This window comes from Panicum virgatum, chromosome 3K (assembly GCF_016808335.1).
Source record: "Panicum virgatum strain AP13 chromosome 3K, P.virgatum_v5, whole genome shotgun sequence".
In the NCBI taxonomy this organism is placed as follows: Eukaryota; Viridiplantae; Streptophyta; class Magnoliopsida; order Poales; family Poaceae; genus Panicum; species Panicum virgatum.
In genome coordinates, this window is record NC_053138.1 from 15,194,315 (window position 1) to 15,220,496 (window position 26,182).

At 50.7% G+C, this 26,182-nt stretch overlaps 2 protein-coding genes across 4 annotated transcripts; one reads left to right on the forward strand and one right to left on the reverse strand.

Moving 5' to 3' along the window:
• Window positions 1-1,727: 1,727 nt before the first annotated feature.
• On the reverse strand, window positions 1,728-3,033 carry LOC120697808. The gene is made up of 2 exons (XM_039981160.1): window positions 2,654-3,033; window positions 1,728-2,148 (listed from the first exon to the last, which is right to left on the reverse strand). Exons 1-2 carry the CDS (start codon window positions 2,998-3,000, stop codon window positions 2,043-2,045), a joined length of 453 nt encoding a protein of 150 aa, XP_039837094.1. The 5' UTR covers window positions 3,001-3,033; the 3' UTR covers window positions 1,728-2,042.
• Window positions 3,034-3,213: 180 nt separating this feature from the next.
• LOC120697801 (protein timeless homolog) lies at window positions 3,214-25,855 on the forward strand. 3 transcript variants are annotated; one of them, XM_039981149.1, is made up of 20 exons: window positions 3,217-3,490; window positions 3,624-3,776; window positions 3,974-4,133; window positions 5,961-6,279; window positions 6,396-6,536; window positions 6,627-6,819; window positions 6,898-7,028; window positions 7,335-7,553; window positions 8,104-8,270; window positions 15,476-15,554; window positions 15,666-16,217; window positions 16,296-16,642; window positions 16,751-16,864; window positions 16,953-17,057; window positions 17,224-17,451; window positions 23,457-23,555; window positions 23,970-24,080; window positions 24,236-24,406; window positions 24,542-24,655; window positions 25,305-25,855. In XM_039981149.1, the coding sequence occupies exons 1-20, from the start codon at window positions 3,388-3,390 to the stop codon at window positions 25,543-25,545; spliced, it is 3,747 nt and encodes a 1,248-aa protein (XP_039837083.1). In that variant the 5' UTR covers window positions 3,217-3,387; the 3' UTR covers window positions 25,546-25,855. The 3 variants fall into 3 exon arrangements, with proteins under 3 accessions (XP_039837086.1, XP_039837085.1, XP_039837083.1); XM_039981152.1 differs by lacking the exon at window positions 24,236-24,406 and having other exon boundaries at window positions 3,214-3,490; window positions 25,305-25,844; XM_039981151.1 differs by lacking the exon at window positions 23,457-23,555 and having other exon boundaries at window positions 3,216-3,490.
• Window positions 25,856-26,182: the final 327 nt, after the last annotated feature.

Consider the following 26,182-nt stretch of genomic DNA (forward strand, 5'->3'; position numbering starts at 1 on the left):
ACCAGCAACACAACCAGCAAAGACAACCAAACAATCTGACTCAGAGTTTTCACCAGCGGAAGCAACACTAGCCTTACCATCAGATTTATATTTCATCTTCTCCTTATTCTGCAATTTTCAGCAATCCTCAATCATATGAGATTTCTTCTTGCAGTTCTTACAAAATAATTTCTTCTTGGGACCTTTGGACTAGGAGCGGCCTCTACCGTCATTGCTCTTGCTACGATCGTTGTTGTCGCTGGATGATCTTTGCTCTGATATGCATCTAACATGCAAGACGTCGCCCCTTGAGGACGATCCATCTGTCTGCACCATGCCTTTCATCTTCTCATTAGACTAGAGTGCCTCACAAACTTCCGCAATGGTTAGTTCATCACGGCTTAATAGTATGGTGTCACGAAAACTTGCATAAGAACTTGGCAAAGAGCATAATAAGAGAAGATCTAAGTCCTCATCTTCATACTTAACCTCTATCGACCCTAGGTCAGCAACGATCTCCTTGAAGACAGATAGGTGACCCATCACCGAATCACCCTCCTACATCTTAAGCGTATACAGCTTCAACTTCATATGCAGTTTACTGGTAAGATCCTTCGACATGCAGATCGATTCCAGTTTTAGCCACAATTCTGCAGCAGTCTTTTCCTGCAGCACTTCTTGCAGAATATCATTAGATAGATGAAGCTGAATAAGAGAAAGAGCCTTACGGTCCTTGTGCTTCTCCTCATTGGTCCACTCATCCTTCTTATTCTTCCCGAATTTTTCCAGCGCCTCATCAAGATCATTGGTTTGTGCCAGAATAGCTCTCATCTTGACTTGCCACAGCGAGAACCTCGTCTTGTAGTCCAACATCGGTAGATCATACTTCATCGACGCCATCACGAAACCCTAACTTGAAACCACGGCTCTGGTACCATTTATTAGAAGTGACGGCGAACAAAAACGATGAAAACAGCAAAGATCAAACTTCAAGAGACACAAGGATTTAACGTGGAAAACCCCTCCAATGCGAAGGGTAAAAACCACGGGCGCCAGCCAGTAAGAACTTCACTATATCGAGTGTGTGTTTACAACGCCTAACGGTGGCTTACAAGAGGAATAATCGAATTGATGTTCTCCGGTGAAGCCTATGGGTTAGATATATAGGAGAGTCATATGGTCTCCTCAACTTATACTAACAATGTGGGATTAAAAGTTTGCACCACATGAGCCTTTGGGATTTATTTAGAATAACTGAAATACTTAATGGGCCAAGCCCAAATTCCAACAATCTCCCACCAGAATTTGGATCACAATATAACACCAATGCATTTGGGTAGTGTTGGTTTCTACCATGTTCAATCGTTAGCTTTTCTAGGCAATGTTATGCAACCATTTTTAGTGGACAAGAGTGAAAAAAACACTCATTCTTCTCTAGAATCTAGTAATCATATTCTACATAGTCAAGCTGTTTCATTTTGTTCATAAATAGTCATAATAAGCAGAGATAAATATGACATATGCAACTTTGTCTCGAGAGATACCCTCATAGTATTCTGATTATGAATAATTACCATGGATATATTTTCACAAAAGAAACATTCTGATATATGCAGACCATTGTATTGCCTACAATTGCACACTCAAATTTTACCAAGGATATGTGGTAATACTAGTCCAAAATAAAAAATTGATCAGGGTTTTTAAGCCCAAACATATAGGTAAAAAAGGTAAGGCATAGCAACACAAGACATAATAAAAGTTATCATTATGACAGCCATTTCTTTACATAAATATGAGCAAGTTTGTGCTCAAAGGTTTTCATTTTTAGGCCGACAAACCAAATGCGCGGCACCTGGAGGCATCCACATCTCCAATGTCATCCTAGTCATGCAAGAGCTTATATGAATATTATTTTTCGACACATGATCTGTTTGATCATACAATTACCAGAGAAGCATGCAGATCACTGCATCGGTGGGCTGTGCAACTTCTTCAGTGCCAACCTTGCCTCGAGAATAAACATGACTAGACGAATCCTAACTTTGAGCTCCTTGATTGTATTAAGGTCCTCCAAGTATCGCGTTCTCAATGTCTTCTCTGCTTAGGGCATAGCTGAATCTTCTCTCCACATCCTTCTCAAGATTTCCAGGGCCGCTTTTCAAGTACCTAGTTAACGATAAGATTAACAATTTTGTCTTCAATTAATGAACAATTGAGTGATCCAGCTAAGGATTCATACTGATTTGATGACACAGTAACTAATGTAACTCAGGAAGTAGCTGAAAAAAAGTTAAGACACTGGCACACCAAAGAATCTTCACTCTTCAGAACTACTAGACGAACGATCATTCAGTCATTCTTAACAAATACTGCAAATCCTAGCCGAACAATTCGTTATGTTTTTTTAGATAATGGAAACAAGTTCCGACCTCTACAAATGTATACGGCCAAAAAACAATTCGTTATGTGCTTGTACAGAACAGTGAAACATCCAAACTAAGTTCATTCGGAGCATCACATACGCTGATTGGGCAGGCTAAAGACACAGGAAAGAGTTGGTCAAATTAGGAGAATGATTTTTTTAATAATCATGAGCACGAATTGAATCCCCACAGTAGCACATATGCAGTGAAACTTGGAACTTGGAAGAGTAATAATATGCGGTTTGTACCTGATGTGGAGGTCGGTGACATCGAGGCTGAGGCGCGCGTGCCAGAGCGGCATCTCGGCGACCCAGAGGGCGGGGTCCTCGCGGGACTGCGTGAACCCGAGGCTCCGCAGCCACGCCTCGATGCACGGCAGGCTGTGCGTGTACAGCGGCTTCGACTTCTCCGGCAGCCGCTCCAGCCACTGTGCGTCCGACGGCAGCGCCGCCGCCAGCGCCACGACCCCCGACCCTCTCCGCGGCCGGCCCCGCGCGCGGGACGCCGGGACCGTGACCCCGCTCGGACGAGCGGAGGGGAGGGCCGGCGAGACCAGGGCCAGGGCACGCAGCGAGCTCGAAAGGGCCATGGACATGGACGGCTGCTGCTGTGCTGGACCCCTGGGTTCTTCCTGCTTCACCTTATCTATCTGTTGGGCTGTAAGTTACTCGCCTCATGGTTTGTAGCCCATGAGCCTAATTTCTTACTGGGCCCGGCCCATAAACAGAGGATGGGCAGCCCACAAGGCGGGAGCAAAGCGCGGGAAAACCCGCACTGAAATGGCGCCCGGCGGCGGGAAAAATCTTCCCTTCTCATGGCCTCATCGGCTTCCCAGCACCGATCCCGCCGCCTCTCCCCACTTCGATTCCCCACTCCTCTCTTGCCTAGTTCACCTTCCCATCCCTCACCTCGCATCCATCAAACTGTGGCGAGCTTCAACTCCGCGCACCGGCCAGATGGCTAAACCCTAGCGCGCGCCGCCATGGATTCGGCGGTGCTCTCACTCACCTGCGCGGGCCTCGGCGCCGCGGAGGAGGACGACGACGGCGCCGTCATCGGCTACGTCAAGAGCGACCACTGCCTAGGTACCGCCGCTCTCCCCCTCTTTCTGCGCTTCTTCGGCAACGGCTCCGGTTTGGCCCCATTTCTGACCTGCGGACGAGTGTTTTGCTGGCTAATTTGTGCTCTCCGCGCGTTTTTTCGCCATTTCTTCTGTAGATAATCTAAAGGATCTGCAGCGATTCCTTCGGCGGGACGACCCGCAGCGGCGGGAGGTTTTCAAGCAGGTCTGCAAGTGGAAGATTGCGTCGAGAGATCTGGTGCCCATCATTGAGAATTACCAGACCGACCGCAATCTGGTGATCACTGCGGGTAATTGTTCTTACATTTTGCCTCGTTGAACTGTCAAAGTGCTGTATATGAGTGTTCAACGTGAATAAATCTCCGATAGAGACTCTATCATCTTCCCCCACTAATATAGCACTAAAGTTACGTTTTTTAATCCCTTTATTTCAGTGATGCTCTGATGTAGCGCTCTATGATTAAATCCTTTCCTTTTTTTTATGAAGTGAAAGTACTGGTGTTCCTTACAATGCCTGTGGAGCCCTCGTCAGAGGATGTTGCACAGCAGATAGAGTATCTGTGGGATTTGAAGGCTGCACTGACACGCAATGTTGCGGTGACAGTCATTGTGTCTCTTCTTGAGGACCCCTTGGATCGTTTGGAAAGGTAAATCCCCTCCTCTATTTTTTTTCCATTCCCCATCATTGAACAGATACTGAGAACACAGTGTTGCACCTGATGATCATGAAACATTGTTGTATAGTCAGTCTATTATATTTGCTCATATATCCTGGCGCAACATATTTTCCTAAAGGCCCACATTATGAACTACTGCCTGGACCAAAAGGAAAGAGAAACATCAACATGAGCAGCCTACAAGCTCTTGGAAGTTGAATGAAGCTCCTTTGTTTCCCCTGTCGCTCTTGTCTAAAGAAACATCTATAAGATCGAGCTGATTGTATTTAGCAAGGAAAGTATAGGTGCAAAGAACAGAGAATTTGAGAATTTTGAAAGGACTATTTCTTAGAGTTCTTCCCTTGTTTATATATTTGCTCTTGAACAAAAGCTTATTAATAATCTGAGGCATAATGATTTTGAATCTGGTTGCCTGATCCTGAACATGTCAATCTTATGCTTTGATTTGTGGCCTTGTTTCTCTACTTTGCCTTGGACCGTATGAAGAAATCAGTTTGCAGACTGATTAAGTTTCCTTGTCGCATTTTGTGAGACCACATTTAATATTTGTCTTTAGGGTATGCAATGCTAAACTGGAATGAGCGGCCCTCAATTTTTTACTTGCCCAGAACCCATCAAATGCAAGATCGGCCCTGTTAGCAGTGTGGGGATTGAATTCGAAACAGAAATAAATAAACAAATAAATTCTTCAACTAGATGGGTTGGTACTATGTATAACAACCTCACCTCTGGACAGTCCCTGAAAGGAGAAAGACAGTCCACGTGTTGTGGGAATTGGATTTCACGAATTGATGAATGAAAAATTCCTGAACCCAAGAATTCAAAATAGCAAGTTTTTCTTTACCCAGAAAAAAGAACCACTTAGAATAGCCAAACAGATTATATTTTATTGAGTTGCATGCATCTACCAATTCAACACAAAAGCTTAAGCTGATGGAAAGAGGTGGGAAATTCACTAATACTCCAACACTCCCACTCATGCAGGCTTCCTCAGGCCTTAAACATGGAAATAGGAGTCGGCTGCAATTATTTTATTTAATTGCGCCCGCCAGGATTCTAACTTGAGACCTCTGGCCTTGATACCATATTGAGTTGCATGCACCAATCAATTCAACCCAAAAGCTTTAAACTGATGGGAAGAGGTGGGCAATTCACTAATACTCCAACATATTTGTTGAGGAATGTAAAATGCTATGGAGATGATCCTCATTATCTATTTTGGCCAATTGTATTCTTTCCAAACTGGATGCTATTCCATTCTAGCCCGAGAATTTTTTTCCTCACATCATTCCACCCATAATTCGAGCATGTTATTTTTTGTGGATTCCATTTGGCAATCAGATAGGATAACGAATTATTAGGTAACTAGTTTCAGTGAGATTTTACTTGTGCCATTACCATATCGGCAAGACTATGCCTGGTGTATGTACTATTGTGTTAGTTTGTTATCTTGGTGCTTGCACTATCTTCAGCTACTTCTATGCTCCTTAAAAAAGCTTCGCTAATTTGTATTGAGTGCCAAAGCAAATCCTAGAATTTTGAGTGGTCCTATTTGTGTTGTCAAGTGGAATCAAACAGCCTAGGGCTATTGGCATTCTGATTCAAGTGTCACATGTAATGCTGTAGTGATCCGGAGACTGCTCTCTCTATATATCCTGTTCCGAAGGGGCAGAAGTGCAAGTTTGTTTATCCATTAACATTCTTATTCCACTCTGCTCCTTATTTGCTATTTATTACTAGTTCTGTACACTATATCTTCATTATTGAGTTTTACCTGATTTACTACTCAATGCCCAGAACTCTATTCACAGAAGATGACTGGAAGTTAGTTCAGTTGGTGCTTACTTTGTTCCGCAACATCTTGGCTATTCAAGAAATCACATTGCCTCAGAAGGCATCTGGAGAAGCTACCCACTTACTGTTCCTAGCTGACAGCTTTTTGGAGCTCATGTTCCAAGAGAATGTGATCGACATAATCTTAGTGCTAACTCAGCATATGGATGAGCCCTCCGGTTATCTTAAGGAGGAAAACCTTCTTTTGATGGAGATCTATCATTATCTCTTCTTAGGTCGAGATCCAGGATTGATTGCCCGAGCTTCAGATAAAGGTTCAAAGGTATTCCTCCTTATAGTCATTTTTTTTTCAGTTTTGCAAGTGCTGTTCAGTATTTTAGATGCCCCTTCTCCTGCCATCTTTAAGTGAGAAAAGCTTATTCCATTGATACTCTACAGGAGCAGGTTAACCCAGATATTGATTCTTCAGTTGATTCACTGAAATTGATGATGGAGGAAGAAGAAAGGAAAAAAAGAATGTTCAGGCAACGCAATTTAGAACATAACTCACTCAATGGGACTTTTACATGCTTTTCAGTGGTACTGTATACTTTCGAATTCTACCGATTGGATCCTGCATCAAAACCTGATTGTCACATGTTATGTCTTTGCTTGCATTTGAACTGACAGGATGGATCTAAATCATTGTGCAAAGGGAACCCAAGCTCCACACCTGCAAATAGCCTCTTGAAAATACGTAATGTACAAAAGGGTCCTCAGAAAAGGATAGCCTGGGACAATGAACTTTTGTACATACCAAAGGAGGGTATTACAGAAAAGCTTAGAAGCTTCCTGGATCAATTTTTATCTGGAGCATACAATAGTAAGTTTGTTTCATTTCCATTTAACTGAACTATCACTTTTTATTTCTGTAAGCTGGAGATAACGGGGTGGTTACCAGTCCTGATGCAGTCAGTTTGCGATGATATCAAGAATGAGCACGATTCTATCGAGAAATCCGACATATCTACATTCTTCAAAGTTGCTCGATTTGTCTTAGCTTTCCAACATGAGAAGGCTTCAAATGACCAGGTTTGGAGCAGAACTCATGAGCTGTTTATGCTTCATTTAATTATGTATGTTTTTATGTGCTAATGTAGAAATTCCTTTGTCATTTCACTCCTTGTTCAGCGATGATGTCTTGAATTGCCAAGAGCCACAGTTACATAACTGATTTCTACTTGCTACTGGATTATATGAAACTTATATGTTGTAGTTAGTTATGTCTAGGTTTATTTGCCTTGAATACCATAACCATGTCTAGTTGTCTACCCAGGCTGATATATGATTACCACCCTTCCTCTTCCATGATGATTCCTGACAATGTCTTTTTGTCAGAAATCTGTTAAAGAGATCCAACCATCTGAAGTTTCTCCTAGCAATGGGCATGATGATAATCTGCCATTCCATGGTGATATATGTGGACCTGTTGCAGCCACATTGAATGAAGATATGTTCAATATAGTCATTTCCAGGTGGCGAGAGGCATATGAGAGCCTGAAGGAAACTAATGACTACAATACTCTTTCAGCAGCTGGGTCTTTAATGAAGACCATGGTAAGATAATGTTTATTTATAAATTTTACAAAGGCAGTGATGCTAAACTTAGTTCCTAGTAATCCACCAACAGACAAACTAGAGAGCACAGTTTGCGAAAATGCCAAGGTGAGAAGTGCATGGCAAAACAAGGTCAGGTTGAACAAGATCCCAGGGCTTAGCTCCGAAATTTTGATGCAGTACTCACTATCTAGTTCTTGGAAAGGTTTAGCTCAAGTAGAGATTGTATCAAGTATGAAGGAACATCTATACACATATGTGGCTAACCAAACTGAGTTTGCTATGTAGAGCTCGACTTCAGCAAAATAGAGTTAAAGAAGGTAGAACTTAAATTTTCTTCGTTTTAAACCATTACCATAATTTAGCTTGTCTTACTATCAGCAAGAGTAAACATACTAAAATGTATTCATTTATCTATTTATGAATAAGTACTTCCCGAGATACTAATTTGATGAACCTCATAAACTGCATTCATTATATCTTCATGGATTATTCAGTTATTACTGCATGCATCTTGTGGACCCTCAGACTGCAGTACCTTGGATTGCAGATTGACATGATATATTTGGTGCTAAAAGTACTTCCTGAAGATTCAAGGGAATCTCAGACAGCTCGTGTTTTACTGTACAAACTGTTCTATGATCAGACAGAACAAGGCCTCACTCAATTTCTGCTGAACTTGTTCAGGTCGTTTGATAGTCACAAGCAACCTAAAAGGTTAGTACATTCATCTGTCATTTGCATCCACTGAATTTGAAGTTTCAGGACATATAGTAATTGAATTAGTAGGCTGTTAGGAACCCTAGTCCTACCGGGGATTGAACGGAGGTTGTAGGGATGTGTGGGCAGCGAGCGAGGCGAGGAGCGGCGAGGGCGGCGAGAGGGCGCCGTGGCCGGCACAGGAGGAGGAGAAGGCGGCGCTAGGGCTAGGGCCGGCTCCCGTGGGGAAGCCGGAAACAATAATATGTTTCTGCTTGATTTCTCCAAGAGTCTTACACAAGTATTTATATGTCTCACGCTAATTAACAAGAAAACCCCTAATGATAATAATCTGAAGATAAACGGCCTCCTTGGCCCCTTGGCGCACCAGCCGCCTAGCCACCTTGCGCACCTCGCCTCTTGTACGTGAGGCCGGTCATAACATCTCTTCCGGCCTTCGCAAACAGCTCGTCCTCGAGCTGGAACTCTGGATAAGCGGCGGTGAAGTCCTCGCGACTTTCCCACGTCGCCTCTTCTTCTGGCAGGCCGCGCCACTGGATCAAGAGGCGCCATGCACCTCGCCGCTGCTGGGCTTGCAAAACGCGCTCAGGGATACGCACAATGCGGCCATCCTGTGTCGGAGGAAGGGAACCCGGCGCCCCTGGAGTGTCGCCGCGATGCTGCTTGAGGAGGCTGACGTGGAAGACATCATGCAGGCGGGCGCCTTCCGGAAGCTGTAGACGATACGCCACGCTGCCAATGCGCTCGAGCATCCGGAACGGCCCCGCCCATCGCGGCCCGAGCTTCTGACGCGCACGGGGGTCGAGGGACTGTGTCATGCGGTGAAGGAGGCGCAGCCACACCCACGCGCCGACCTCGAACTCCACATCCCGGTGATTGGTGTCGTAGTACTCCTTCGACAGCTGCTGCGCCTGGATGAGGCGCTGACGGACCTCAGCGAGCATCTCATCCCTGCTGCAGAGAAGAGCATCCGCAGCCTCAGTACGTGCGGTTCCCGGCCGGTACGGTAGAATGGTCGGCGGTTAACGGCTGTACACCACCTCGAACGGCGTGGCGCGAAGGGTGGTATGGAAGGACGTATTATAGCAATACTCCGCCCACGACAGCCAATCCACCCACGCACGCGGACGATCTCCTGTAACACACCGCAAATACATGGCGATTACCTTGTTAACCACCTCCGACTGGCCGTCCGTCTGAGGGTGGAAGGCCGTGCTCATGCGAAGTGTGACCCGCCATCTTGAACAAATCGCGCCAGACGTTGCCGGTGAACACTGGGTCGCGGTCACTGACGATGGACGTCGGGAAGTCGTGTAGACGTACAACACCGTCGAAGAAGGCGCGGGCGACTGACACTGCCGAGTAGGGGTGGCCGAGCGCGATGAAATGCGCGTACTTGGAGAAGCGATCGACGACGGTGAGGATGACCGACTTGCCGCCAACCTTCGGAAGCCCCTCGATGAAATCCATAGAGATGTCCGCCCACACCTGAGACGGAACCTCCAGGGGCTGCAGCAACCCAGCCGGGCGTAGAGTCTGGGTCTTGTTGCGCTGACCTATGCGACACGGATACGGATACGTGTATCGGTATCGGAAGGATACGGATACGCGGATACGGCATTTTCCAAAAAAACCCGATACAGATACGTTTTGAATTTTTGTGTAAAAAAATAAATAATGGACGAATTGACAGATGCCTCAAATTGGAGTGCACAAAGACCAAATCTTCAGCACGTTCAGGAGTTAAAGCATTTCTTTTGACAGAATGGACGAAGCTATACGTACTCCAGTTTCTTTCACAGCAAGAAGATGAGGCTGGTTGACTCAGCAATTTGATGGCCAAACTCATCAATAAAGGGACAGAATGTCCATAATTTGTCCACCAAGTCATGGGTGAAACAGCTCATATTGATATATCGCCTTCTTCACTCTTTCAATCATTGAATCCCACATCTCATAGATTAAGTGAAGACATGGTGTGTCGGTGTCCGCCAAACGTATCATTTCATATATAGGATTTGTGATCCTAAGAATGTATTCCACATTGCCCCACTAGGTTTAGCCTTCTCCAAAATGGTGACGTGATTCCAAAGTGGAGCCTTAATATCAGTTGGTCTTGTTTCAGTTTCTGTATGCTCAGACAAAGATGGTGTACTGCCACTACCAGGAGCAGCACTGGTACTGCCACTAGCCCTACTCAGATTTGGAGATGCCATTTACTGGATCAAATCAAGAAATCGACTAATCAAAAAGGGGAAATGGGAATCAAGCAACAAGAAGAGTAGATTGAGATTTGGAGATGCCATTTACTGGATAAAATCATGAAATCGACTAATCAAGAAGGGGAAATGGGAATCAAGCAACAAGAAGAGTAGATCGAGAAGAAAAGGCCTCACCGGAGTTCGGACTTTGCAGATCGGTGCCGGGTGCCAACTTCCTTCTAGCTGCGGGCTTGGCCGCCGCCCGCCGGTCCTGCTGCTAGTCGCCGCCTCGCCGGGGGAAGGAGCTTCTCGAGGGGCTGCGTCTCGTCGCCGGTGGCTCGTCGCCGGCGGGCGGCCAACCTCCCCCTGCTGCGTCGCCCTCGTGCGTGCGGACAGACGGAGTGGCGGCGCGTTGTATTCGGCAGGGCATGGGGAGACGGGGAGTCCACGGGGTGGGATGATATGGGCCGTATCCCACCTCTGAAACGTACCGGAGAGGCAGTTTCTAGTCCGATACGCTCGGGGAGACGCCGATACGCCGCGGGTACGCATCCGGCGCGTATCCCCCGCATATCCGTATCGGATACGTATCCGACACGGATACGGGGTCCCCTGCACGTATCGGGGTAACAGAGGCTCTGGCACGTGTCGCAGGTGCGCACCCAGTCCTGCACCAGTGAGCGATCGCCCGGGATATAGAAATCCGAGCGGAGGCGGTGCAGCATCTTCTGGACCCCTTCATGACCGGCGCCATGAGCCAGTCGCAGGGCCTGTTGGCGCAGGTCGCTGACGTCGGGGGCGAAGATACGGGATCCTTGCAGCAAAAGCCCCGCATCCTCGCGCCAAGCTGCGGTCAGCTCGCCTGCGCGGAGGCGCTCCAGTAGAAGCACGGCGTCGGGCGCCACGGCTGTCGCGCGGCGGACGTCGTCGAGGAAGGCGAAGGATGGCCCCGAGAGGGCCGCCACGACCACTGTACCATCCGCGGAAGGAGAGGACTCTTCGTCCCGGCGGGAGAGGGCGTCCGCGGCAATGTTGAGGCGGCCCGGGCGGTACTCCACAGCGAAGTCGAAGTCGAAGCCGAACAGCTTGCTGACCCATTGGTGCTGAGGAACGGTTGAGAGCCGCTGATCCAGTAGGTACTTGAGGCTGTAGTGGTCCGTCCGGATCAGGAAGTGGCGCCCCCACAAGTACGGTCTCCAGTGTCGAACAGCCTGCACCAAGCCAATGAGCTCGCGCTCATACTCAGCGAGCTTGAGATGCCGAGCAGCAAATGGCCGGCTGAAGAAGGCGAGGGGTCCGGCGCCCTGGTGGAGGACGGCACCAAACCCCGCACCCGAAGCGTCGCTGTCCACCACGAAGCCCTTGTCGAAGTCTGGCATTTGGAGTACGGGGCCGGTGGTGAGGGCGTCCTTAAGCGCCCGGAACGCCATCTCGGCGGCGTCCTCGTCCCAAGCGAACGCATCTCGCCGCAAGAGACGCGTAAGCGGGGCGGCGATGATCCCGAAGTCCTGGATGAATTTCCGGTAGTAGCCGCCCAGCCCCAAGAAGCCCCGCAGCGCACGAGCGGAGCGCGGGACAGGCCAAGAAGCCACGGCCTTCACCTTATCCGTGTCCATGGCCACCCCCCCGGCGGAGATCACGTGGCCGAGGTAGGCCACCGAAGACGCCCCAAACGAGCATTTGGAGCGCTTGAGGTGGAGGTGGTGATCCTGAAGAGCCCGTAGGACGATGGCGACGTGCTGTAGGTGCTCCGCCCAAGAGGAGCTGTAGATCAAGATGTCATCGAAAAACACCAGCACGAACCTGCGAAGGTACGGGCTGAGGACGTCGTTCATCAACGCTTGGAACGTGGCTGGCGCATTGGAGAGGCCGAAAGGCATCACTAAGAACTCGCAGTGCCCCTCGTGAGTGCGGAACGCCGTCTTGCCGATGTCCTCCGGGTGCATGCGCACCTGATGGTAGCCCGAGCGTAAGTCCAGCTTCGTGAAAAAGATGGCGCCGTAAAGCTCGTCAAGGAGCTCGTCCACCACCGGGATCGGGAACTTGCCCTTGGAGGTCATCGCGTTGAGGGCGCGGTAGTCGATGCAGAACCTCCAAGTGTTGTCCGGCTTGCGGACCAAGAGCACTGGGGCGGAGAACGAAGAGGTGCTGGGCCGAATGATCCCCTGCTGCAACATGGCCACGCACTGCCGCTCCAGCTCGTCCTTCTGTAGCTGCGGGTTGCGGTAGGGTCTGACAGCGACAGGAGCGGTGCCCGGCAGGAGGTGGATCCTGTGGTCATATGGGCGCGCTGGCGGCAGCCCCCGCGGCTCGTCGAAGACTGCGGCAAACTGAAGGAGCAGGCGGTTTAGGAGGGGCTGCCCTGGCGAGGCGTCGACGGCGCGAGTGCTGGGCGCTCGAGTGTCGACGTGCGGAGCGCCTAGCCCGCGCCACTGGATGCGGCGGCCGTGGCGTGTGAAGGTCATGCAGAGACCCTCGAAGTCCCATAGGATGGGCCCGAGCGCCCGGAGGAACTCGACGCCCAGGATGAGGTCGAATTCGCCCAAGGTGATGCCGAAGCACGTGACGGTGAACTCCTCCAAGCCGATGGCGAGGGCGACGTCGCGGGCGACCCCTTGGCACGGTACTCGGTCCCCATTGGCCACCAGCACCGCAGCGAGGGGTGCGGAGTAGTGTTCAGCCCCAAGCGACTGAAAAGGTCGGCGTGGATGAAGTTCGTCGTCGAGCCGAATTCGAGGAGGGCCACTAACCGCTGACCACGTACGGTGACGAGCAGCAGCATGGAGTTCTCCGTGCGGACGCTCGCGAGAGCGTTGAGGGACACCGTGGGCGGATCCGCGGCGGGTGGGGCGTCGCAGGTGGAGTCCAGGGACATGGGGGCAGGCATGCGCTCCTCCTGGAACACGGCTGCCACCGCGGCCTCCGCCGGAACGTCGTCGTCAACGTAGTCGTCGTTGACGAGGTAGAAGAGGCGCTGACACACATGGCCGCGGACGTACGGCTCGTCACAGTTGAAGCACAGGCCCTGGCGACGACGTTCTTGCTGTTCTGCCGGCGAGAGGCGGCGGAATCGCGACGGCGCAGGTGCTGTCGGCTGGACTGGAGTGCTCACCCCTCCAGATGATGCGGCAAGCTGCTGACAAGGTGGTGTAGAACGCCCCACCGGAGGCCGGTAGCCGCGCTGTGTCAGTGTCGTGCCGAGGGCGATCGCGCGGCGTTCATACGCACGCGCATAGTACATCGCCGACTGAAGATCTTGCGGGCTGCGCATCTCCACGTCCGCCTTGAGGTGCTCGGGAAGGCTGCCCACAAACAATTCGGCCTTCTGGAGAGAGTTGAGGTTGCTTGCATGGCAAAGGACGGAGTTGAAGCGGTCCGAGTAGTCCTGTATCGATGAGAGGAAGGGCAGCCGCGCGAGCTCAGCCAGCCGTGTGCCCTGTGTCGGCGGCCCGAAACGAAGCTGCCACAGGCTGTGGAAGCGCTCCCAGGAGGGCATGCCCTACTCTTGCTCCAATGCGTAGTACCATGTCTGCGCGGCGCCGCGAAGATGATACGAGGCCAGCCAGGTGCGATCCGAAGCCAAGGTGTGTTGGCCACGGAAGAATTGCTCGCATTGGTTGAGCCAATTCAGCGGATCCACCCCGCCGTCGAACGTCGGGAACTCCAACTTGTAGTACCGCGGCGGAGCCGGGTGGCCAGTAGGGGCACCGTTCAATTGGTTGTCGTCGGAGTCCCCTTCCATACCGCCATAGGAAGGACCCTGGGTGGGGGCAGTCGGAGGGGTGAAGCTGGGCGCCGCCGTGTGTGTAGCGGACGGCGTGGTCGTCACAGCCGCGGTGTAGACCGGCGCAGGCGCCAATCCCATCGCCCACGCCGGGATTGGGGATGGCGACGCTGGCCAGCGCAGCAGATGGAGGGGGACGCCGCCGGCCGACGAGAGGGGCATTCCGTAGGGCCCGGCCGCCGTTGTGGGCGCCGGCGGTGGCGGCGGGTTTGGCACCGGGTGAGGAGGGGGGGCGGCTGAAGCAGCCCCGCCCAGGCTGCCTGCAGCGAATCGATGCTGCGGCCGATCCGATCGACCACGGCGGCCAGCGACTCCAAGGTGAGTGGCGCCCCCGACGAGTTGGACATAGAGGAGACGGTGGACGCGTCGACCGGCGAAGATGGAGAAGGAGCGGTCAGCGCAGGCGCTAGCGGCGGGAGGGTGGATGTAGGAGGACCTGACATCACTGATACCAGGCTGTTAGGAACCCTAGTCCTACCGGGGATTGGACGGAGGTTGTAGGGATGCGTGGGCAGCGAGCGAGGCGAGGAGCGGCGAGGGCGGCGAGAGGGCGCCGTGGCCGGCGCAGGAGGAGGAGAAGGCGGCGCTAGGGCTAGGGCAGGCTCCCGTGGGGAAGCCGGAAACAATAATATGTTTCTGCTTGATTTCTCCAAGAGTCTTACACAAGCATTTATATGTCTCACGCTAATTAACAAGAAAACCCCTAATGATAATAATCTGAAGATAAATGGCCTCCTTGGCCCCTTGGCGCACCTCGCCTCTTGTACGTGAGGCCGGTCATAACATAGGCACACTTTATAAACTGGAAACTTGACGTGTCATTCAGAACATTATCTGCATAACACCTGTGCCCCTGGTTTTACAAAAGGTCAATATATAGCTTTACTGTATGCAGCAAATAGATGGCCATTGATTTCCTAAAATAAGCAGTTTGGATGTTCATGCTTTAGATGCTCTGTTTGTAATAATAGATGATCCCCCCCCCCCCACCCCCCCACCCCCAAAAAAAACAGTAACTAAAGCAATCACACAATAACCTGCAAGATGTTGCACACTTGTGTTTCTTGAATTTCTGTGTGTGTGTGTGTGTGTTTTCCATGGTTTGAATTATATTTTCTTTCTGGTTACTGGAGATCGACGTTACTTTTCCTCATTGAATTAAACGTATACCCTACATTCATTCACCTTATTTATATTCACCTATCTGTTCTTATCAGTGATCTAGCAGATTTATTAGAGACAATTCATATTATGCTACAGCTCATGGAAAAGCTTCAAGCACGCGGTGCATTAAGGGTATGGTGGGCTCTTTCGTAACTGTTTGCTTTTATAGGTTTTGAATTGAACTGTTTAAAGTGAAGATGGATAACATAATGCTCAATCAAATATTGCTCTGTTTTCCTTTAGGTCGCGAAAAGGACAAAAAAGGGCAGAAAAAAGAAGGAAAGAAATGATAAAAATGAGAATTCACAAACCAAAGCAGAGAATGTGGAACCAAACTGTGCTGATCCAACAGATGGGACCAAATGCCCACCTGAATCAGTTCCAGATTTGAGAACAGAGGATCCTACTGTAGAACCTTCCTCCCCAGAGCAAGGAGAAGTCAATGCCAGTGGTGCACATGTACCAGATACGCTTGTGAACACTGCAGTTAATATGGAGAGTACTGCTGATGCTGAAGGTGATCCATCTTGCACAGACGGTGTAATGAAAACAAATCTCATTGATGAAGAGGGCGAGGCATCAGATTCTTCAATTGATGATCACCAGCCTGCTACAAGTGAAGTCGATTTTAATGTTTCCCGCTTAATATCCAGCCTTGCAAACAATTCTGTTGTGCAAAATGTTTGCTGGTTGTTGAAGCACTACAAAAGTAACTCGTATCGTACAAATCATTACATAATATGCATGCTTCGGAGATTCTGTGAAGATCTCGAGTTGTCACCAATGCTCTATCAGGTAAAAGAAATACCTACATTACATCTGTTTCCTCGCAGTTGTTTATTCTTTGGGAGCTTATAATACTGTCTTTTGCAGCTATCACTTTTAACTACTTTCTATGATATACTAGCCGAACAGAAGTTTTCTAGTTCAAAGGAGTACACAAACATCGTAAATTTTCTTTCTAAAGTTGTGAGGAAAATGTTGAGGGCAATGAGAAAACAGCCATTGCTATTTGTTGACATATTATTTTGGAAGACACGCAAGGAGTGCCATTGTATTGATGCTGATGCACTACTGAATGAGCTTAAGAAAGATGCTGGAAACAAGAATGGTGAAATTGGTTCAAGTAAGGGATGGAGAGGTCCAATAAATATAGCAGATTCTCTTGGTGATGATGAAGCTGACTTGGTTATACCGCAGGCACCATATGATGCTAATGAGTAAGTTCTGTGCATTTGTTGCTGGTTATTGATTATTTTTTGTGTTACCGCATACAAAATTGTGAGTCCTAAAGTCAACAATGTTAATTTCCGTTGGCATACACACAGGGATGGAGATTTATCAGCTGGTGAACGTGAGGATGATTTTCAGAAGAGTAGTACTACATATAAAAGGAGCAGATTGATGTCACTTTCAGAAAGTGAAACTGAGGAAAATGAGAGGTTCGTTTTAATGCTGTTCTGTATTTGGACGCATAGCTAATTAGCTGAACTTCAATCCTTATTAAGATTTGGATGGGCTTAATATCAGGAACCATGTATCAAGAGGTTCACTGAACTCAGAAGTTCCAAAAAGACGAGGTCGTTCTATTTTTACTGAAGAGCAAGAGAGGCTTATCAAAGATCTTTATGAAAAGTAAGTGTTAAATTTCTGCCAAAAAAGAGCAATGTAGCTCAATGCACTTAATAAAGTTGGTAACTTGGCATTATGCAGGAATCATTGGATCCTGTTTATGCATGATTATTTTCTTAGTATGAATTTTGTGCTGATCCCAGAATGTTTATTCCTTTTTTGTTTGTAGATATAAGGATGATCGAAAATGCAGTCATCTAATAGCTGAGGCATTGGACCCCACTGGGAAGATATCTTCAGCTCAAATTTCTCGTAAGCTTACACAGTTAGGTCTCAGGAATGCCACGCGGAGAAAAAAGGTTGCAGATGGATCTCTCTCAAGTGGAGATCTCGCTACAGAATCACAAAATGACTCACTTGATGAACATAACCATGATCCCAAGCCTAAAAGCTCTCGGTAAGTATTAATGGTACCTAATCTCTATTCAGATGCTCAACAATCCTGCATACATTTTACCTGTAGAATTGATGCATTTGCATACTGATATTTTCAAAAATAAGTACATCATGTTACCTAAGAACTTCACTGGAAATGGATACTCTGTCAATATTTTATTTAAAAAAAGGTCGTACCCAGTGCCGTAGGCTTCCCGCACTGTGCGGGGTCTGGGGAAGGGTTGTCTTTAAACCCCAAGCCTTACCCACACAAATGTAGGGGCTACCGCTGCACCAGGCTCGCCCTTCAATGTGATTTTCTTACTTAACTATCTAATGACAAGTTTGCTGTTACTTGGTAGTTACTATTGGTGTATATGTGAGCCTATGTATAGAGGCCCATTTAGAGGCCCATGTATAGGATCTATATATCCCACCCTTCTAGTGTTTGGAGGAATAAAAGCCATTATTCTCTCCATTATGGTATCATTAGCCTAGGGTTTCCCTCTTTCCTCTCTCTTCTCCCCAGCCGCCGCCGGCGCCATGGCCAGCCGTCGGCTGCCGGCGCCCCCTCCTCCTTCCCTCCCCTTCCCTCCTCTTCCCCTGCGCCGCGTGCCGCCTCTGCCTGGGCCGCCGCCTGGCCGCAGATCCGGCCCGCCGTCGCCCTTGCCCTGCTCGAGGCCGCGCCCGACGGCGCCGCCGCCGGGGTTGCGGGCGCAGGGGCTGGAGGGGGCGCAGGGCCTCGGCCGCCGCCGCCTCTCTAGGCGTCGCCGCAGCCTCTCCAGGCGCCCCCGTCGCCCCTGCTGCAGATCGATCCGGTAGGGGCCGCGCACGCCGGGGGTGCAGGGGCCGCAGGGGCCTCTGGCGCCGCCGCCAGGGCCCTGCAGGTGCCGCCGCCGGCCCTGTAGGCGCCGCTGCCGCCCCTGCAGCACGACCCGGCCACCGCCGCGGGCGCTGGGGGCGTGGGGCCTGCGTAGGGTCCCCTGCAGCCGGATGCCGATCCTGTCACTGCTACAGCCCACCGCACTGCGGTCGCTGCGGGCAATCGGGCTGCCGACGCCGCCGCTGCCAATCCTGCGTGGTCTGGCCTCGGAATGGCCCCCGTACATGCGCCGCTCGCCGCCGCCGCACTCTGTGGGCAGCAGGCCGATGCTGCTCTCGCTGCGGCCCTCCTCGCCGCCAAGTCGGAGGCTTCGGCGGCCCAGGAGCGGGTCCGCGTGGCTGCCCTCGCCTGAGAGCGCGAGCGCGCCATGGCCGACGCCCTCGCTCTCCGGGTCGCCGAGGCGGAGCACTACCTCCGCGTCTCCTCCGCCCAGCCCGTCGACCCCGAGCCCGGCGCCTCCTCCCGCCAGGCCCCGCCCGCTGGATCTGGAGCCCGGTACGACCCGACTGATCCCATGGTCGCCTTGCTCCACCTCCAGACCGCCGGCGTCCAGAACATCAGGGCCCTGGTCACCGTCCTCCTCTACCCGACGTCCTCTTCCTACGGACGCTGGCGGAACTAGGTCCTGCTCGCCCTCCGCCGCTACGCCCTCGACGACCACGTCCTCCTCGACACGCCGATTGAGGCGCAAGACGTGGCGTGGCTGCACCTCGACAGCGTCGCCATGTCCTAGATCTTCGGGACCATCTCCCTAGATCTTCAGGACCTCGTCAAGACCCATGGAGGCACCGCGCGGCAGGCCTGGGTGGCGCTCGAGGGGCAGTTCCTCGGGAATGCCGAGTACCGCGCCGTCCAGCTCGACGCCACCTTCCGCACCTTCGTGCAGGGGGACCTCTCCGTTGGTGAGTACTGTCGGCGGATGAAGGGCATGGCCGGATGCTCTTCACGACCTCGGGGATCCTGTGTCCGATCGGGTCTTGGTGCTCAATGTCCTACGAGGCCTGAGCAGCACCTATGACCACCTAAAGAGCTAGATCGCCCGCCAGAGGCCCTTCCCTTCCTTCCTGCAGGTCCGGGGCGACTTCGCCCTCGAGGAGATCACCAGGGGTCTCGCGCCCGGATCGCCCTCGTCCACCTCCACTGCGCTCGTCGCTGCTCCACCGGCTTCCTCCGCCGCCCCTGCTTCTGGGGGTACCGGTACCGGTGGGGGCCGTCGGGCCGCGCCGACTCTGCCGGCTCCGGCTCCGACTCCCGCTTCTGCCCCTGCCCCTGGAGGTATGCCCTGGCCATCCTTCAGCAACCCATGGTCAGGGCGCATCTCGATTTGGCCGTTCCAGGGTCCGGGAGGGTGGCCTCGCCCTCAGCTCCAGTCGGCGGCCATGTTCACCGGTGCTGCTCCCCTCTCCGCGCCGTACTGGACCTCGCCCGCTCAGCCCAGCCAGCAGCCGACTTGGCCTAGGGGGTGGGACCAGGCTGCTCTGGCGCAGTCCTTCAGCACCATGGGACTAACGCCACCGGTCAGCATCGAGTGGATCGTCGACTCGGGTGCCTCCTTCCACACGACTCCTAATGCCGGTATCCTCTCTTCTATCCGACCCCCACACCCCCCTTGTCCTCCTTCTATCATGGTTGGTGATGGGTCTTGCCTTCTTGTCACCGCCGTGGGTTCTGCTCCTCGTCTTCCTAATGTTCTTGTTACTCCTCAAATGGTTCACAACCTTCTTTCCATTTGTCAGTTTAATGCTGACAACTCCTGTTCTATCGAATTTGACTCTTTTGGTCTTACTATGAAGGATTCGTCTTCCCGGCGTCCGCTCCTCCGATGTGATAGCCCAGGACCCCTTTACACTCTTCGGCTTCCTGCTTCCGCTGCTCCGTCTTCGACTTCTTCTTCGTCTACTGCCTTTGCCGTGACGCCTTCTTCCACCACCTGGCACCGTCGGTTTGGTCACCCCGGCCGCGATGTTTTGGCTCAGCTCAGCCGTAGTACCGATGTTCCATGTACTAGGGCTCCTGCTGAGCACCTCTGTCATGCGTGCCAGTTAGGTCGTCATGTTAGACTTCCGTTTTCTTCTTTTTCTTCGCATGCTGCGCATGCTTTTGATCTTATTCACTGTGACCTGTGGACATCTCCTGTACTCAGCATGTCTGGTTATAAATATTATCTGGTCATTGTTGATGATTTTTCTCATTACTCTTGGACTTTTCCTTTGCGCGCCAAGTCTGAGACCTTCCCCACTCTCCTCCACTTCTTTGCCTGGGTGTCCACTCAGTTCGGCCTCATCGTTAAGGCTGTCCAGTATGACAACGGGCGGGAGTTCGATAACTCCACCTCCCGTTCCTTCTTCCTCTCTCGGGGTGTTCAGCTGCGTATGTCTTGTTCGTATACCTCTCCTCAAAACGGCAAGGCTGAGCGGATGATTCGCACGACGAACGACGTCGTGCGCACCCTTCTGATCCAGGCCTCTGCCCCCGTTCTTCTAGGCTGAAAGCCTCGACACCGCCACCTACCTGCTCAACTGCCTTCCGTCCACTGCCTCCTGCTCCCACTCCACACCATACTCTCTTCGGTACCCCTCCTCGCTACGACCACCTTCGGGTCTTCGGGTGTGCGTGTTACCGTAACACCTCCGCCACCACTTCTCATAAGCTGGCGTACCGCTCGACTCGTTGTGTGTTTCTCGGTTACTCCCTTGACCACAAGGGGTACCGATGCTTTGACCTCACATCTCGCTGCGTCTTGATCTCCCGACACGTCGTCTTTGACGAGTCGGATTTCTCCTACTCCACCTCCTCCACTTCTTCTCCTGACCCCGAGCTAGAGTCTCTGTTTCCGACTGACCCGGTGGTTCAGCCACCGTTACCTGTTTGTCCTTTCCCTGCAGGTTTTCCCGGCGCACCGGCACCGTTTCCGGTGATCCCTGCTGCGCCGAGCGCGGCCCCGTTACCCGCGGTTGCGCCACGCGCGGCCCCCGGACCTCTGGTCGTGCCGTGCGCGGACCCGGTGTCTCCCGCTACGCCACGCGCGGCCCCGGTGCCTTCATCAGCACCTGCGCGGTACGCTGAGCCGGTGCAGGTGTACCGGCGTTGTTCGGCGCCGACCCCGGCGCCGCAGCGGTACGCTGAGCCGGTGCAGGTGTACCGGCATCGTTCGGCGTCGACACCGGCGCCGCCTCCTGCTTCGAAGGCTCCTGCGACGCCTACACCGGAGCCATCGCCGCCGCCGCCTCCTTCGGCTCCCTCTCGAGCCGAGCCGGAGGTGTACCACCCGCCAGTCATCCATCGGGATCCTCGGCATATCCATCCCATGGTGACTCGGCGGATGGCGTCTCAGGCCGCGACTCTCTCCGCCACCGAGGGAGAGCCGCGGGTCTCTCCGGTACCCTCCTCTGTCCGCGACGCCTTGGCGGATCCTCACTGGCGTCGCGCGATGGAAGAGGAGTACGCGGCTCTTCTTGCCAACCAGACGTGGGACCTCGTGCCGCGTTCGTCTGGTTGCAATGTGGTGACTGGCAAGTGGATCTGGACGCATAAGTGTCGGACTGATGGCACACTGGAGCGCTACAAGTCTCGCTGGGTTCTCCGGGGGTTCACTCAGCGGCCTGATGGGGACTATGATGAGACCTTCAGCCCAGTCGTGAAGCCCGCTACGGTGCGCACGGTCCTCTCGCTTGCGCTATCGCGCTCTTGGCATGTGCACCAGCTGGACGTGAAGAATGTGTTTCTTCACGGCACTCTGTTAGAGACTGTCTACTGCTCTCAGCCAGCGGGATTTGTGGACTCAAGTCATCCGGATATGGTCTGTCGGCTCAACAAGTCTCTATGGTCTGAAGCAGGCTCCTCGGGCTTGGTACTCTCGGTTCGCCACGTTCTTGCTGACATTGGGGTTCACCGAGGCCAAGTCTGACACGTCTCTCTTCATTTACCGCCGTGGGGATGAGACTGCATATCTGTTGCTCAATGTCGATGACATTGTGCTCACAACCTCCAGTCAGCGGTTGCTTCAGAGTGTCATCTCCTCTCTACAGTAGGAGTTTGCTATGAAGGATCTGGGTCAGCTCCACCACTTTTTGGGCGTCACTGTTGAGCTCCGTCCGTCTGGTCTTCTCCTTCTCCAGCGGCAGTACGCACTTGATATCCTGGAGCGGGCTGGGATGACTGATTGCAAGTCCTGCTCCACTCCTGTCGACACTCAGGCGAAGCTGTCTGCTGATCTGGGTGATCCGGTGTCTGATCCTACTGCCTACCGGAGTCTGGCTGGCGCCTTGCAGTACCTCACCTTCACCAGGCCGGACCTCACATTTGCGGTTCAGCAGGTCTGTCTCCATATGCATGATCCCCGGGAGTCACACCTTGTTGCGTTGAAGCGTCTCCTCCACTAAGTCCGTGGCACTGTGGACCTCGGCCTGGTGCTTCACCGCTCGTCCTCTACTGAGCTGGTGGTCTACACCGACGCTGACTGGGCTGGCTGCCCGGACACTCGTCGCTCCACTTCCGGCTACGCCGTCTTCCTGGGCGGCAATCTGATCTCCTGGTCGTCCAAGCGGCAGCTGGTTGTCTCCCGCTCCAGTGTTGAGGCGGAGTACCGGGCTGTCGCTAATGGCGTGGCCGAGGCGTCCTGGCTATGACAGCTCTTGGCGGAGCTCCACAGCCCGCTCGCCAAGAGCACGCTCGTCTACTGCGACAACGTCAGCGCCGTGTATCTCTCCATCAACCCCGTCCAGCATCAGCGGACGAAGCATGTGGAGATCGACCTACACTTCGTGCGCGTTAGAGTCGCCATCGGCGATGTTCGGGTACTCCATGTTCCGACTACCTCCCAGTTTGCTGACATTTTCACCAATGGATTGCCCTCCTCGACCTTCTCGGAGTTTTGCTCCAGCCTCAACGTAGTCGGTGAATAGTTGTGGTTGCAGGGGGTATTTGCCCTTTGTACTCTATTTGTACTCTCTTCTTGTCCAGTCTTGAACACCGCTGCACCGGTAGTTCAGACTGCGGGGGGGTGTTGGTGTATATGTGAGCCCATGTATAGAGGCTCATTTAGAGGCCCATGTATAGGATCTATATATCCCACCCTTCTAGGGTTTGGAGGAATACAAGCCATTATTCTCTACTTTTGTTAAACCTTAGACTGCGTTTTCCAGGACTAGCAGGAAAAGGTTACATGGGTCAAACCGGGGCCACGATGGCACAAGTCATGGAAGATCATCTGATGAAGAAACGTTGCAAGTACTTAAAAGCAGGTAATATACCCACATATTTTCAATCAGCTAATTAAAACAAAAGCTCAACCACACTGAGAAGACATCCCCATGGCTTTGCCTTAAGAGCAGAGGTGTACCAAACCCTTTAGAAGGTACCAGCAGGACTAGCAATTTGCAAGACACCCAAGTTCAAGACTGGGTGGGCAGCCTCTCAACTGGGTGCTCTTTTTGTCTATATTTCACTATTGGTGTAAAGCTAAGAAACCAGGATTGTGAGCAAATGCAGCAAGTATGATGGTTATGGTAGATGCAAGTATTTTAGATTACATTCTCGCTCCATAAGAACTGAGTGTCAGCATATCTCACAGATAGATAAATTTGTTTTACTCTTGTTTTTTATTTTTCCTTTTTTTTGATATGCTGACTTTGCTGAGTGCCCTTTAATTACTGCAGAGCCAAAAATAAGAAGCTTCCCTTGGTGGACAGTTCACTGAGTGCATCACAGCATCAGGAAGCTCAGCATGACCCAGACTCTGATGATGCAACCATAGGATCCATGATTAGGTGAACTCATTCAGCTGTAGTATATATATGAATAGATGGAAATTTAAATCTTCGTGATGCCAAATACTTGACACTCATTAATTCTATAATCTTCTCATTCGCATCCCTCACCCCTCAGATACATTTGATTAAACCAATTCCTTTTCTGTTGACAGAAGTGGAAAAAAGAAGAGGTTATCCACATCAGAGTTTGAAGGGAATGAACAAAACCATAAAGAGTCTTCAAACAACACAAACGTGAAGGATTCTTCACCAAGAGTATTGCAACATAAAGAAACTTTGCATGACAATTATCCTGATGACGAGACCATAGGATCCGTGCTTAGGTCTGGCCATGCTGCTTTGCACCATATTGATCATTTGAACCTTCACGATTTCATTAGTTAAAATCTCATTAATTTAATCTGTCCCCAATTTTCTTCCCTTGCATTGAGTTAATCATTTCCTTTTCATTTTAACAGAAGTGGAAAAAAGAAGAGGCTAGTGAATTCAAACTTTTCAGCGAATATGAAAGAAGGCCAAGAATCTCTGACAAACATTGACCTTCATGATGAGACTATTGCTTCTAATATCATGTAAGTAAAGTATATTCAATTTCAGACTAGAAATCCTTTAAATTGACAGATTGCCTTCACAGGCTTGTTAGTGCAAGTTGATGTCTTGTATATTGTTATTGTGATATTCATAAAAATCAAGGTTGGTTTTTGGAAGCTTGTAGGCTTAACTTGTGAAGTTGTCATAAAAAGAACATAGACATGAACTATGCAAACAGACAATTTCCTTATTTTGGCTTGTTAACTCAATAAGTTACGTGGTAAGCGCCAGTTAGAGTGGCTTCTTAGCTATAAGCTGTGGATATGTTTTTGAAGTATTATGTGGCAAAAATGGCATCCTTTAATTGGACGAAGTTTCTTTCCTAGATATGCTGTTTTATTGTGCAACATGAAGAGCTTATTTGTAGGACATCTGTTTACATTTTTGCAGAGTATATGTACACCTCAGTCTTGAGTGTTTATTTCTGTAGGGAACCTTTTTTTTTATTCCACTTTGTCTGTAAGGCTTAATATTCGAGGATTGTGTTTGACTATCGTTTTCCTCATATCATGTAATTTATTTATGCCTATTAAAAGCCAAATAGCTAGAACATCCCATATCAATAAGAGAAGTAGGGAACCATACTACAGTATGCATTTATCATTTACAAGAGAGTTTCTCACATTGCAGGGATGCTTCTCCAACTCATGGGCCTGATGCAGTACATAACAGTGGCAATGCCCGTGAAGCTGAACTTTTGGATGACTTTGAAGTTGAGCTAGATAATCATGAAAACACTGACCAAAGGATCACTGATGATGTAAATATCACTGAATCAGGGGACGGCACAACAAACTCTGAGGCTAATCAAAGGGCTGGTTTAAAAAGAAGACACAGATTGGTAATTGACGACGATGACGATGATGAGTAACTTTCCAGGTCAGGAGTTATCGGACCAAAAGTGAGATAAAAAAAAATGCTGTTTAGATGATCTGCTGCTATTTTCCTCGTCCGGCTGTCTCTGAGCAGGGACCTGGCAGGGTCACGCTTTCCAGTGCCAGTTACCGCACTTCATTGTGACCTGCAATTTCATTTGTAAGAGTTAGTTGGATCACAATGAAATGGAATTTGGCTGAGGCTGTAGAGCCGTGTGGTCTCTTGTACAGAATCTCTTTTGGTGTCTTGTGATGTTAATCGTGCTGCAGTGCTTATACAAAGCTAATTTGGTTATGATGCTCCCATACCGAGTTCTTGTTCTAACTGTGATTACCGTGCTAGTTGGGATTGGGTGGAATCCTGGTCTGGTTTGGTTTTCATCAAAAACTCTGTTCGGTTGTTGTTTAGGCAAGGATTCAAACCAGCACAGGAAACAAACTCAGACATATACCCAACAGCATGGCGGCTGCAATAATTCAGCTACAGCAGGGCACACAGTCACACAAATACCAACACTTAGGCCTCGTTCGGCAGCTCGGGATTCAATCCAGGAGAGGAATCAATCCAGGCCGAGGCCTGGAATTAGTTGATCCACCTGCTTTCACTCATTCCAGGTCTGGTTTAATTCCTAA